Source organism: Rana temporaria, chromosome 12 (genome assembly GCF_905171775.1).
Source record: "Rana temporaria chromosome 12, aRanTem1.1, whole genome shotgun sequence".
NCBI classification, from domain to species: Eukaryota; Metazoa; Chordata; class Amphibia; order Anura; family Ranidae; genus Rana; species Rana temporaria.
The window spans coordinates 952409-965899 of record NC_053500.1 but is presented as its reverse complement, the minus strand read 5'-3'; the positions used below and the strand labels follow the sequence as shown (position 1 = coordinate 965899).

The window sequence follows — 13491 nt, the reverse complement described above, 5'->3', positions numbered from 1 at the left end:
ATCTCTCCCGGCGAGCGTCGTCTGCACTCCTGTAAAAGACTTTGGCTCCTGTAGGTAGACGTAGCGAGCGTTTTCGGCTTACAGACGGCAGTGTTTGCACATGGTATGGTGATGGCCCCCCTCCCCTCCCCCCCCCAGCCTTCCCTTTTCATAGTCTATTCCGATGTCCAGTTAACTTTTGTCATGTCTGTTTCTAATAAACTATAAAATGGATCTGGTGTCCCGTGTGTGTGACTTGGAGAAATGAAGATAAGCAAAATTTCCAACAGGTTCCCGGGAGAATGGGGGCTTATATGTGCTAAAATATACATAAAAATACAAATTTTATCACTTTTAACCACTTCAGCCCCCCGGACCTTTAGGCAGCTAAATGCCCAGGCCAGGTTTTGCGATTCGGCACTGCGTCGCTTTAACAGACAATTGCGCGGTCGTGCGACGTGGCTCCCAAACAAAATTGGCGTCTTTTTTTTCCCCACAAATAGAGCTTTCTTTTGGTGGTATTTGATCACCTCTGCGGTTTTTATTTTTTGCGCTATAAACAAAAGTAGAGCGACAATTTTGAAAAAAAATGCAATATTTTTTACTATAATAAATATCCCCCAAAAACATAACATTTTTTTCCTCAGTTTAGGCCGATACGTATTCTTCTACCTATTTCTGGTAAAAAAAAATCGCAATAAGCGTTTATCGATTGGTTTGCGCAAAATTTATAGCGTTTACAAAATAGGGGATATTTTTATTGCATTTTTATTAATTTTTTTTTTTTTTTTACTACTAATGGCGGCGATCAGCGTTTTTTTTTCGTGACTGTGACATTATGGCGGACACATCGGACAATTTTGACACATTTTTGGGACCATTGTCATTTTCACAGCAAAAAATGCATTTAAATTGCATTGTTTATTGTGAAAATGACAGTTGCAGTTTGGGAGTTATCCACAGGGGGGCGCTGTAGGAGTTAGGGTTCACCTAGTGCAGTGATGGCGAACCTTGGCACCCCAGATGTTTTGGAACTACATTTCCCATGATGCTTCACTACACTGGAGAGTGCAAGAGCATCATGGGAAATGTAGTTCCAAAACATCTGGGGTGCCAAGGTTCGCCATCACTGACCTAGTGTGTGTTTACAACTGTAGGGGGGTGTGGCTGTAGGACTGACGTCATCGATCGTGTCTCTCCCTATAAAGAGGATGACGCGATCGATACGCCGCCACAGTGAAGCACGGGGAAGCCGTGTTTACATACGGCTCTCCCCGTTCTTCAGCTCCAGGGAGCGATCGCGACGGAGCGGCTATAAACGAATAGCCGTGCCCTCGTCCCAGATCGCTCCCCGAGGTAAGCTGCACGCAGCGGAGGGGGTCCCAATCGGACCCCCGACCCACGGAAAGGCAAGGACGTGTATATATACGCCCATCTGCCTGTCCGTGACATTTTGCGGACGTAAATAGTCGTGTGGCGGGCGTTAAGTGGTTAAAATCATCACACGCTTAACAGATACCATCCAATCAGAGAGGTACATATACAACTTTATTCATGGAAGAAGATGGGTAGATCAACGCATTTCGCCCAGAAAGAGCTTCTTCAGGATCCACTATCTTGTCTTCAATGTAGAATATAGTAGCTGCCAAATGGCATAACAGCTCCCAACTGTCCCTGATTTTGAGGGACTGTCCCTAATTTGGAGCAATGTCCCTCGATATCAAGGCAGGTGTCCCAATACTTTTGGTAATTGTGTGTGTATTGTGGTTGGTATCCAAAATAACAATCCCTCCCCCCTCAAGGGGTACATGTGAATTAAAATATCTGGTAAGAATCTCTGCAGCAGCAGGAAAATACCGTCACCGATGTCTGTGGCGCAGGCGCACTGAGCAAGCCGCTTCTAATGGCGATCATGCCGTTAGTGGCGGCACCCGCACGCATGTGCGGGAGTGATGTCATCGCTGCTCCGGCCAGTCACAGCGCCAGAGCAGCAATACCCAGAAGTCACTCCTGGTATCGTGGTGACGGAGGAGGTCTGATCATATTACCCCAACAATACAAACTGTAACCAGAAACATAACTTGACATGAGCTAATTAACTAGTCATTTAACCCGCCTAGGTGACTCTGAGGTCAGACTTGTCTCCCAGCTCACAAACTACCATCCACATTAGAAGTACAGACACAGAACTCCTTCAGACAATGGCAGACCTAATTACAATAAACACATTATGGCCGGGGCCCCGGATAGGTGCCGCTAGGAGTCCCACACTGGTAGAGACCATCATGGCCTTTGTAATGTCTTTTTACATAACAGAAAATCTTCCTAAATGCTTGTAGCTCCCTCAAAAGCCAGGGCCCATAGGCAGTAAGCAAGAGGCGAGCATTCAATCCCCTATAAAAGCCTCTGTCCCGGGTGCAGAGGCAGCTCTAGGCTTTGTAAGGCAAAACTTGACCTGGGGGGCCCCACTGGCGCCCATGATGGGGAGAAATAATTCAAGGACCAGGGGGCTTATCGCAATCTGGAACAAGGCATCCCCCAGATCCTGCTCTTTAATAACTAAGGGGCAGGGGCCACCCGGTGATGTCACCTGCTCCCTTGTGACGTCATTGACTGAGGGCATGTTGGGTCATTGACGTAAAAAAGGGGTGGTGTCACCGATATTCACTGGTTGTTAGGGACGCTGGCGGCCCCCTCCCTGATTACAGCAGCGTTAAGGACCTCTGTCCCTCAAAACTGGGGTAATACATTGGGTACGTTAGGTGGCTGTGAGACCCCTGTGAGTGCGAGGCCTTAGGTGACCGCCTAATTAAAGAGCCACCTCTGCCCTGGTGAGTCTAGAACATTTGTCATGAAAAGACATAGTACGGTGACCTTTTCCTCCCAGTTCATTCAATCCACAACCCTTAGGCGGATATCTTTTATCTCTCAATACACATCTTGGAGCCCATAAATCTGTGGAAATTGCCTGCCTAAGTGACAAGCGTTTTAATAGTCATTGGGTCATAAATACCCCAGTTGTAATCCATAGAATACACATATCTGTCTCTCGGTAGAATCCATCATCCCAGTATATTCCATAACTTCTAAAATCAAGACGGCACAGGCAGGATACGGACGTACAGAGGAACCGCGGATAACGAGCATGATCCGTTCCCAGAGAAATCTCATAATCCAAAGCCAGTTTCCCCACAGAAGTCAATGGAAACGATAATGTGGCTAGAGGTGGGGGGGGGGGGGGGCGCCGGAGAGCCTCGGAAACACCCGGGAACTGAGCATTTCTAAACTGACGCCCGGCGCCTCAGGCCAAATGACCCGGTACTGAACACCCCATTGGCTTGAGTTCTGCTCGTTTCGCGAGACAACGCTCAGAATTTTAAGTTGCTTGTAAACGGAGGTTCCTCTGTATTTACCTCCCTCAGTTAGTTTGTAGCGTTTTGAGCCCAGACATCTGTAACCTAGGAGGACCGGAAGCAGAACCGGCCCAATTCCTCCCCTAGGCCAACTGGGCATCCGACACCCAACCCATTTATAGCCATTTTATGCCGGGCTGTAAACGTTCTTCAGAGATATGAATACCAATTGAGAACGGTTTCTTGGTCATAAACATGGTGACATCCCAGCAACCCTCCTCAGGCCCTTAATTGGTCGGAGGGCCTCTGCCAACACCCCTTAGATACCAGAGATGAGGGCAATGCCAGGACTGTTTGGCAGCTCTTTGTACCACCAAGTACCTAAAGACCTGTTATGAGAGACGCGTCACCGCCATACTCATTGGCTGAAATCTTCTGACACCGCAACATTGTAAACCTTCATTTCCAACTGCTTTTTATTGCTTGTTTTCCTTGTAACCTTTTTCTGTAAATATTTTATTTGCACCATTTTGACCCTTTTCATTATTAAACCCGGTTTTTGAAAAGTGCTGAAGAAGTCTCTGCTGCTTTTATTCCAAACTAAAAGAATAAAGTGCTACTGTATCTGATATCTCTGTCTCTACCGGTGTGTGGTGTGACCGCATGTTACCGACTAACCCTAGGATGGGCCCATCACCCGGTCAGAGTGGCAGTTTGGAGTTTAACCCCTTCCATACCAGGCCAATTCTGGCACTTCTCCCCTACATGTAACAAATCATTTTTTTTTATAGAAAATTACTCAGAACTCCCAAACATTATATACTGTTTTTTTTTTTAGCAGACACCCTAGGGCAGTGTTTCCCAACTCCAGTCCTCAAGGCACACCAACAGGTCATGTTTTCAGGATTTCCCTCAGATGAAACGGCTGTGGTAATTACTAAGGCTGGGTTCACACTACTACACTACTTTCATCCTACTTTGCTCTGTGTTCAATGTTTCCCTATGAGAGCGTCTTGTAGCGTCCTACACAAGTCGGTCCGACTTTGAAAATGCTCCCTGTACTACTTTTGGTCCTACATTGATCCTACTTCAGGCCCATTGAATATCATTGAAGTCGGACCAAAGTAGTATCCTGTTCATGAAAGTAGGATGGATGTAGGACCGATGTAGCAGAGCAAAGTAGGATGAAAGTAGTGTAGTAGTGTGACCCCAGCCTCAGGCAGTGAAACTGATCAAATCACCTGTGCAAAATAATGGAAAGCCTGAAAACATGACCTGTTGGTGTGCCTTGAGGACTGGAGTTGGGAAACACTGCCCTAGGGCAGGGATGTGCAATTAGCAGACCGCCAGCTGTTGCAAAACTACAAATGCCATCGTGCCTCGGCCTCTGGGTGTCATGCTTGTGGCTGTCAGAGTCTTGCTATGCCTCATGGGGGTTGTAGTTCTGCAACAGCTGGAGGTCTGCTAATTGCTTATCCCTGCCCTAGGGAATAAAATGGCGGTCATTGCAACTTTCTTTTTATCTCGCACAGTATTTGCGCAATTTTTAAAATGCCTTTTTTTTGGGGAGGGGGGAGTTTTATGAATAAAAAAAAAAAAATGACAGAACGGTAAAGTTAGCCCAATGTTTGTGTATAATGTAAATAGATACCCAACATGCCGCGCTTTAAAATTGCGCACACTCGTTCTCTACCTATCACCCCCTGGAGGGTGTACCTGGTCCCTGCTGGACCTGAAAATGACCTTTTGTCCTCTGCATAGGTAAGTGAGGTGCAGGGAGGTTTCCAGGTCCTTGTGTGTGGCCCCTGACCCTAAAGACCGAGTATGGGGGGGTTGGGAGGTATCTCACTATTTTTACCATTGGACACCTTTCTAATTTCCTGCTGTTTTTTTTCCATGGAAAGGGTTAATGCTGAGGACCTCAGTGCTGCCATCTTCTGCTGGGGGTGTGTATTGCTCTTCCTTCCCCGCTCTTCCTGCACAGCTTGAAGCTCCAATCTCTGGTCCAGTCTGCCTGCCTTTCTAGTGACCTGGTACCTCCTGGTGGTCTGACCCTCATCAGCACCGCCCCATGGATCTGTACACAAGGCTTTGTTGCGTCGCTGCCGCATGGTCACAACCATGGGGGGGGGGTCAGTTCCACTGTGACGGGGGGGGGGGGGGTGGTTCCTGCAATATGGAATTCAGTGGCTATAGCGGGGCTATACATCCCTGTTGCCCAATGTGTGACTCACTGGCCCTCTGTGTGTGGCCCGTGGGGTATTGGGCACCATAGAGAAAGAGGAGTAGCAGCAGGGTGTTGGGTGCAGAATCTGTGTTCCAGCACTGAGTGTGACTTATCTCTGCCCACAGTATAAGCAAAATCCTGGCCTGGGGAGAGGAGCCTGTGAGGGGTAAGTGATCACCAATGGGGGGTAGAGGTTTAGTTTCATTGACTACAATTCAGGAGGGTTACATTTCACTGCCAGTGATTATTGTATCAACTGACACCAGTGCTGGGGGGTTAGTATTGTATCCGCTGACACCAGTGCTGGGGGGTTAGTATTGCATCCGCTGACACCAGTGCTGGGGGGTTAGTATTGTATCTGCTGACACCAGTGCTGGGGGGTTAGTATTGTATCTGCTGACACCAGTGCTGGGGGGTTAGTATTGTATCTGCTGACACCAGTGCTGGGGGGTTAGTATTGTATCTGCTGACACCAGTGCTGGGGGGTCAGTATTGTATCTGCTGACACCAGTGCTGGGGGGTTAGTATTGCATCCGCTGACACCAGTGCTGGGGGGTCAGTATTGTATCTGCTGACACCAGTGCTGGGGGGTTAGTATTGTATCTGCTGACACCAGTGCTGGGGGGTTAGTATTGTATCTGCTGACACCAGTGCTGGGGGGTTAGTATTGTATCTGCTGACACCAGTGCTGGGGGGTTAGTATTGTATCTGCTGACACCAGTGCTGGGGGGTTAGTATTGTATCTGCTGACACCAGTGCTGGGGGGTTAGTATTGCATCCGCTGACACCAGTGCTGGGGGGTTAGTATTGTATCTGCTGACACCAGTGCTGGGGGGTTAGTATTGTATCTGCTGACACCAGTGCTGGGGGGTTAGTATTGTATCTGCTGACACCAGTGCTGGGGGGTTAGTATTGCATCCGCTGACACCAGTGCTGGGGGGTTAGTATTGCATCCGCTGACACCAGTGCTGGGGGGTTAGTATTGCATCCGCTGACACCAGTGCTGGGGGGTCAGTATTGTATCTGCTGACACCAGTGCTGGGGGGTTAGTATTGCATCCGCTGACACCAGTGCTGGGGGGTTAGTATTGTATCTGCTGACACCAGTGCTGGGGGGTTAGTATTGTATCTGCTGACACCAGTGCTGGGGGGTTAGTATTGTATCTGCTGACACCAGTGCTGGGGGGTTAGTATTGTATCCGCTGACACCAGTGCTGGGGGTTCTTATTAGATCCGCTGACACCAGTGCTGGGGGTTCTTATTAGATCCGCTGACACCAGTGCTGGGGGGTTAGTATTGTATCTGCTGACACCAGTGCTGGGGGGTTAGTATTGTATCTGCTGACACCAGTGCTGGGGGGTTAGTATTGTATCTGCTGACACCAGTGCTGGGGGGTTAGTATTGTATCTGCTGACACCAGTGCTGGCGGTTCTTATTGTATCCGCTGACACCAGTGCTGGGGGGTTAGTATTGTATCTGCTGACACCAGTGCTGGGGGTTCTTATTGTATCCGCTGACACCAGTGCTGGGGGTTCTTATTAGATCCGCTGACACCAGTGCTGGGGGTTCTTATTAGATCCGCTGACACCAGTGCTGGGGGTTCTTATTAGATCCGCTGACACCAGTGCTGGGGGTTAGTATTAGTATTGTATCCGCTGACACCAGAACTGGGGGGGTTATTATACTCCATCTTCAGTGTGCATTGTAATACACTGCAAAAAATGTATCGGGGCCCAAAAGTTTTGGGGGTGTTGAGATGCAAAAATGCGCTGCAGAGCTCCTCCAGCTGTGTGTTGGAACTGTTCCACTTAGAAGGCATTTTTTAGAGGGGTCTCTACCGCCTGTATATCCACCAGTGACACCTACCTTAGCAGAAAATTACTAGATAGGTAGGTGTTCTCACCTTGGGCGGTTCTGCTGCGCTGTCTGCTCCTCCAACCTGTACTGATTGCGACCCTAATCTGTGGCAGAACAGGTTCGATCGCTCCGCTGCTGGGGGTAGACCGTATATACGCACTTTCCTTATGATTGGTTACAGAAAACTCAACTTATGTCCTGGATCTCCATAGAGGCGCGCGGAGATCTCCTAGGGGAGGGGCTGGAACACTCATATCCATAAAGCGGCGCGGTGGACATACATGTTTTCTGTGTGCCTACACTCAGCACCTCCATGGGGGGCCCCCGGTGTAAGGTCACCAGAACCCCCCCCACCCTTCATCTACTTCTGCAGTAGGAGCCTTCGAAGCCCAACTCTCAGCTCCTGGGGCTGGAGACCAGCCAAGGCTTGATGTATGAAGTTCTGTCTCTACTGCCAGAAATAGGAACCTTCGTAGTTCTCCGAGTAGAACTCTTGGGGTACACACAGGTGGAGTGCCCCTTTAGGCGTAGGGGCTATTCCTTTTCCCCTCTTGCTCCCCCCCCCCTCTGATCTCCTGGCGTTCCTCTCACTTCTGCATCCTTTGCCTCATCATTCATGGGACCCCTCCTTTCCTGAGTGACCCATCCCCCCGCTCTTATCTGTCAATGGATACCAGGTACATAGGATCCCTTCTATCCAGAGTGACCCCCCCGCGCTCTCACCAGTCAATGGGTACCCAGCACATGGGACTTCTCCATCCCAGAATGAGCCCCCTGCTCTCACCCTTCCTTTCCAGAGTGACCCCCTGGCACATGGGACATCTCTGTCTCAGAAAGACCCCTTGCTCTCATCTCTCAATGGGTACATGGGACCCCTCATTTCCAGAGTCACCGTCCCCCCAGCACATGGGACTTCTCCATCCAAGAATGATCCCTTGCTTTCATCAGTCAATGGGTACATGGGGCCCCTCCTACCCAGAGTGAGCCCCCCCGGGCACATGGGACTTCTCCATCCCAGAATGACCCCTTGCACTCAACCATCAATGGGTACATGGGACCCTTCCTTTCCAGAGTGACCCCCTGGCACATGGGACTTCTCCATCCAAGAATGATCCCTTGCTTTCATCAGTCAATGGGTACATGGGGCCCCTCCCTTCTTATCACTCAATGGGTACGTGGGACCCCCTTCTATCCAGAGTGACCCCCCCTTATCAGTTAATGGGTACGTGGGACCCCCTTCTATCCAGAGTGACCCCCCCCTTATCAGTTAATGGGTACATGAGACCCCCTTCTATCCTGAGTGACCCCCCCTTATCAGTCAATGGGTACATGGGACCCCTCCTTTCCAGAATGACCCCCCCCCCTTCTTATCACTCAATGGGTACGTGGGACCCCCTTCTATCCAGAGTGCCCCCCCCCCCCTTATCAGTTAATGGGTACATGGGACCCCTCCTTCTTATCACTCAATGGGTACCAGCTCAGCTTGCTATCTGGATAAGGAATTGGATCCACAGTGTTGGTAATTACATTAAATATCATAAATATAAAATACACTTCAGGCGTTGTAAGAAATGTTAAACGTTTTATTCCGATGAGGAGGAGGAAGCCTCGGCTGAACACGGAACTCCCAACAGACAGCAATATAAAACATTACAGTATAAGGCACCAGAACTGTCCAATCAGAGTACAGCGTTCCCCCGTATACACCATACATGTACCTCTTATCAGCCGATCTGAAATGTTTGCAGAGAAATCGATCGTCTGCTTTGTATGGCCGGAGCTGATAAATATTAATCACAGGTGGGGGAGGGGAGGCCGTGTACAGAGGAGATCAGGGGGACACAAGATGGAAAATAACACCAAAAATATAAAAAGTAATAAAATAAAGCGGTCGCCTCTCTTCAAAAATAGTTATAAAAATACAATCGATATTATTCTAGTAACAGCGAGAAAACACCCCGAGCTGCAGTCTGCTGAGTGACCACAAGGGTGCGCCCTGAGAGCTTGTAATACTGGAGGTAAAGGTGGCCCATCGGTGCTGCCAGCCCTCTATGTTCTCTAGACGGCTCTTCTATCCATTGGAAGGGGGAGGAGAACGCCGAGATCGGCTACAGACAATCCATTCACAGAGGTAAGGATCGGTCTTCCCGTCCAGAGGCGTGAAATAACGAGGCCCCGCCCATCCTGCTCTTCACCTGAGTCCAAGGTGAGCGCCTACAGCCTGTCCAATACACAGCGAGAGAAATGCCCCCCCCGATCACAGGAAATCTCCCCTCCGATCTTCCTACAGCCTGTCCAATACACAGCGAGAGAAATGCCCCCCCCGATCACAGGAAATCTCCCCTCCGATCTTCCTACAGCCTGTCCAATACACAGCGAGAGAAATACCCCCCCCCCCCGCCGATCACAGGAAATCTCCCCCCCCCCGCCGATCACAGGAAATCTCCCCTCCGATTTTCCTACAGCCTGTCCAATACACAGCGAGAGAAATCCCCCCCCCACCGATCACAGGAAATCTCCCCTCCGATCTTCCTACAGCCTGTCCAACACACAGAATATGGGGAGAGACTCGTGTCGAGAAATCCCCCCCCCGATCACCCGCACCGATCACAAAAAATCTCCCCTCTGAGCCTGAGAAATCTCCCCCCCCCCCCCCCCAAGCCATCCCCCCTCCGATCTTCCTACAGCCTGTCCAATACACAGGATACAGGGAAAGACTCATGTCGAGAAATCTCCCCTCCTAGAGACTCGTGTCTTCCTACAACCATACTCTGCTGAGATCACACCGATCCAGACAAATTTCCCCTCCGATCGCTCGCCTCGATCCCGAGAAATCTCCACCTTCAATCCTGAGAAATCTCTCTGAGCCAAAGAAAGATTGCTCACTCCGATCGATCGCCCCAAGCTCGAGAAATCTGGACATGGAACACTCTCTGGGGGTATTTGGACATGGAAGAGCCCCTGGGGGGGGTATTTTGTGTATTTGGACATGGAAGAGCCCCTGAGGGGGTATTTTGTGTATTTGGACATGGAAGGGCCCCTGGGGGGGTATTTTGTGTATTTGGACATGGAAGAGCCCCTGGGGGGGGGGGGGTATTTGGACATGGAAGAGCCCCTGAGGGGGTATTTTGTGTATTTGGACATGGAAGAGCCCCTGGGGGGGGGGGGGGTATTTGGACATGGAAGAGCCCCTGAGGGGGTATTTTGTGTATTTGGACATGGAAGAGCCCCTGGGGGGGGGGGGGTATTTGGACATGGAAGAGCCCCTGGGGGGGGGGGGGGGGTATTTGGACATGGAAGAGCCCCTGGGGGGGTATTTTGGGTATTTGGACATGGAAGGGCCCCTGGGGGGGTATTTTGGGTATTTGGACATGGAAGAGCACCTGAGGGGGTATTTTGTGTATTTGGACATGGAAGAGCCCCTGGGGGGGGTATTTTGTGTATTTGGACATGGAAGAGCCCCTGGGGGGGGTATTTTGCATTCTCTCCGCCCACTGTGCTCCTGGTTTATAGGCCAAATCACTGGGCTCTACTGCTTTCCAGCCAATCACCATGACTGGGGAGATCAGAATGGGGGCGGGGCCATGGAGTGTTTGAGAAAAGCATTAAAGGGGTTAATTCACAGTTACCTCGGGATTACCACAGCTGGGGGCAGTCCGGATCTATGACCCCCGGGGGTTAAATACACCTCACCCTGTGCTTTCAGGAGGTGGGAAGTGCCGATCACAGTGAATGCCATAGAACATTCTAGAAAACCTTTCAGTGCAGCAGAGCCGGGACTAAACCAACCGGAATAAAGAAAATACAGCCAGGAGTGTCTCCACCCAAAAAGCGCAAATATGACTCCTCCCACCATTCTCAGGATAAGACCCCCACATCAGCCGGCTAAAACACCAGAACCTTCCAGCTGGGGTGTACAAAGGAACATCCAAAATACAGAGTGCCACATGACTGCTCCAGCAGCCAATCGAACACCACTTCCCGGTTTCCAGAGCTTATAGTCACCCTGCGCCGGTGGTGCGGGCCCTCGTTGTTGTTGGTGGGCCCCAAACTCACAACCTCCATGTCGAATGTGATGGTGGAACCGGGGGAGACTGGAGGCAGCTGATTGGTCATCTCCTTCCCATTCACATACACAGCACCTAGGAGGAGACACAAGGATAGGTCAGGCCCTTGTTTGGGGGTGGTGGATACACAGCATTATGCCAGGCTCTCGTCCGGGGGGGGGGGGGGGGGTACGAGGAGAACGTGGCACTAAGTCAGGCTCTTGTGGAAGGGGGAGGTACGAGGAGAACGTGGCGTTAGGTCAGGCTCTTGTGGGGGGGGGGGGGGGGGGGTACGAGGAGAACGTGGCACTAAGTCAGGCTCTTGTGGAAGGGGGAGGTACGAGGAGAACGTGGCGTTAGGTCAGGCTCTCGTTGTGGGATACGAGGAGAACGTGGCGCTAGGTCAGGCTCTTGTGGAAGGGGGAGGTACGAGGAGAATGTGGCGTTAGGTCAGGCTCTTGTGGGGGGGGGGGGGGGGGTACGAGGAGAATGTGGCGTTAGGTCAGGCTCTTGTGGGGGGGGGGGGTACGAGGAGAATGTGGCGTTAGGTCAGGCTCTTGTGGGGGGGGGGGGTACGAGGAGAATGTGGCGTTAGGTCAGGCTCTCGTTGTGGGATACGAGGAGAACGTGGCACTAGGTTTGACTCTTGTGGAAAAGGGGGGGGGGTACGAGGAGAACGTGGCACTAGGTCAGGCTCTTGGTTTGGGGGGGGGGGGGGGTGAGGAGAACGTGGTACTGGGTCAGACTCTCGTTGGTGGGGGGGGGGGGAAGTGTAAGGAGTACGTGGTACTGGGTCAGACTCTTGTGGGGGGGGTATTAGGAGAACGTGGCGCTAGGTCAGGCTCTTGTTGGGGGGGTGGGGGGGGTATGAGGACAACGTGGCACTATGTCAGGATCTTGTTGGGGGGGGGGGGGGGGTATGAGGACAACGTGGCACTATGTCAGGCTCTTGTTGGGGGGGGGGGGTATGAGGACAACGTGGCACTATGTCAGGCTCTTGTTGGGGGGGGGGGGGTATGAGGAGAACGTGGCACTATGTCAGGCTCTTGTTTGGGGGGGGGGGTATGAGGACAACGTGGCACTATGTCAGGCTCTTGTTGGGGGGGGGGGGTATGAGGAGAACGTGGCACTATGTCAGGCTCTTGTTGGGGGGGGGGGGTATGAGGACAACGTGGCACTATGTCAGGCTCTTGTTGGGGATGGGGGAATGAGAACGTGGCACTAGGTCAGGCTCTTGTGGGGGGGGGGGGGGTATGAGGAGAACGTGGCGCTAGGTCAGGTGTCGGTAGGAGTTTTCTAATAAAAAGCAGTAACATTTGGATAAGAAAGGGGGGTGGGGGAGGGGAGCACACTTACCGCTCGGACTGACACACACGGCCTTGTCTCTCTGCAGCGAATCGCATCCGTCCTTCTTCTCCACACAAACTCCAATACTGTCCCTCATATCCGGCTGTCCGGTGGTCTCCACCCTGCAGGACATACACCATACTGAAGGAGTAGTCCAGACACTCCACCCTGAGAGCCGGCAAAGGGGCCCCATTCACAACCCCCTCCACACCAAGGCGGGGTCCATTGGGGTACCAGCAATCATTTGGGCCCGGTCCTCCATAAAGGAACGCCCGTTTATAAGAAGCCCTGGGAGAATTTCACCAGCCAATCCCATCACATCCCCACCATACAGAACCCTTCCCCCACCCCCAGTATGTGCAGCGCCCCCCTCTGGCAATGCCAGGAACTTGCTCTCACCTGAAGGTCAGGGTCTGTCCCGGGAAGTAGGTGGCACTTTTGGAGTAAAGGACGGACTGGCAGGGACCGTCATTCCGGAGGGCGATGTTCCTGCGGCTGCTGAGGCTGTAACCCTCCAATCCCGGATTCCACTCTGCCGAGAGAGGGCAGACAGAAGCAATCAAACCCCGGATCCCCGACACTGCAAGGTTCCCCCCGAGAACCGAGAGAGGACAGACAGAAGCAATCAAACCCCGGATCCCCGACACTGCAAGGTTCCCCCCGAGAACAGAGAGATGACAGAC

At 51.5% G+C, this 13491-nt stretch overlaps 1 protein-coding gene across 1 annotated transcript; it reads right to left on the bottom strand.

Moving 5' to 3' along the window:
* Nucleotides 1–10352: 10352 nt before the first annotated feature.
* CRLF3 (cytokine receptor like factor 3) lies at nt 10353–13485 on the bottom strand (the record flags this gene model as incomplete). The annotated part of the gene is made up of 4 exons (XM_040330143.1): nt 10353–10494; nt 10799–11557; nt 12818–12930; nt 13208–13485. Coding segments are annotated over 3 exons (648 nt in total), but the record flags the coding sequence as incomplete, so codon positions are not given.
* Nucleotides 13486–13491: the final 6 nt, after the last annotated feature.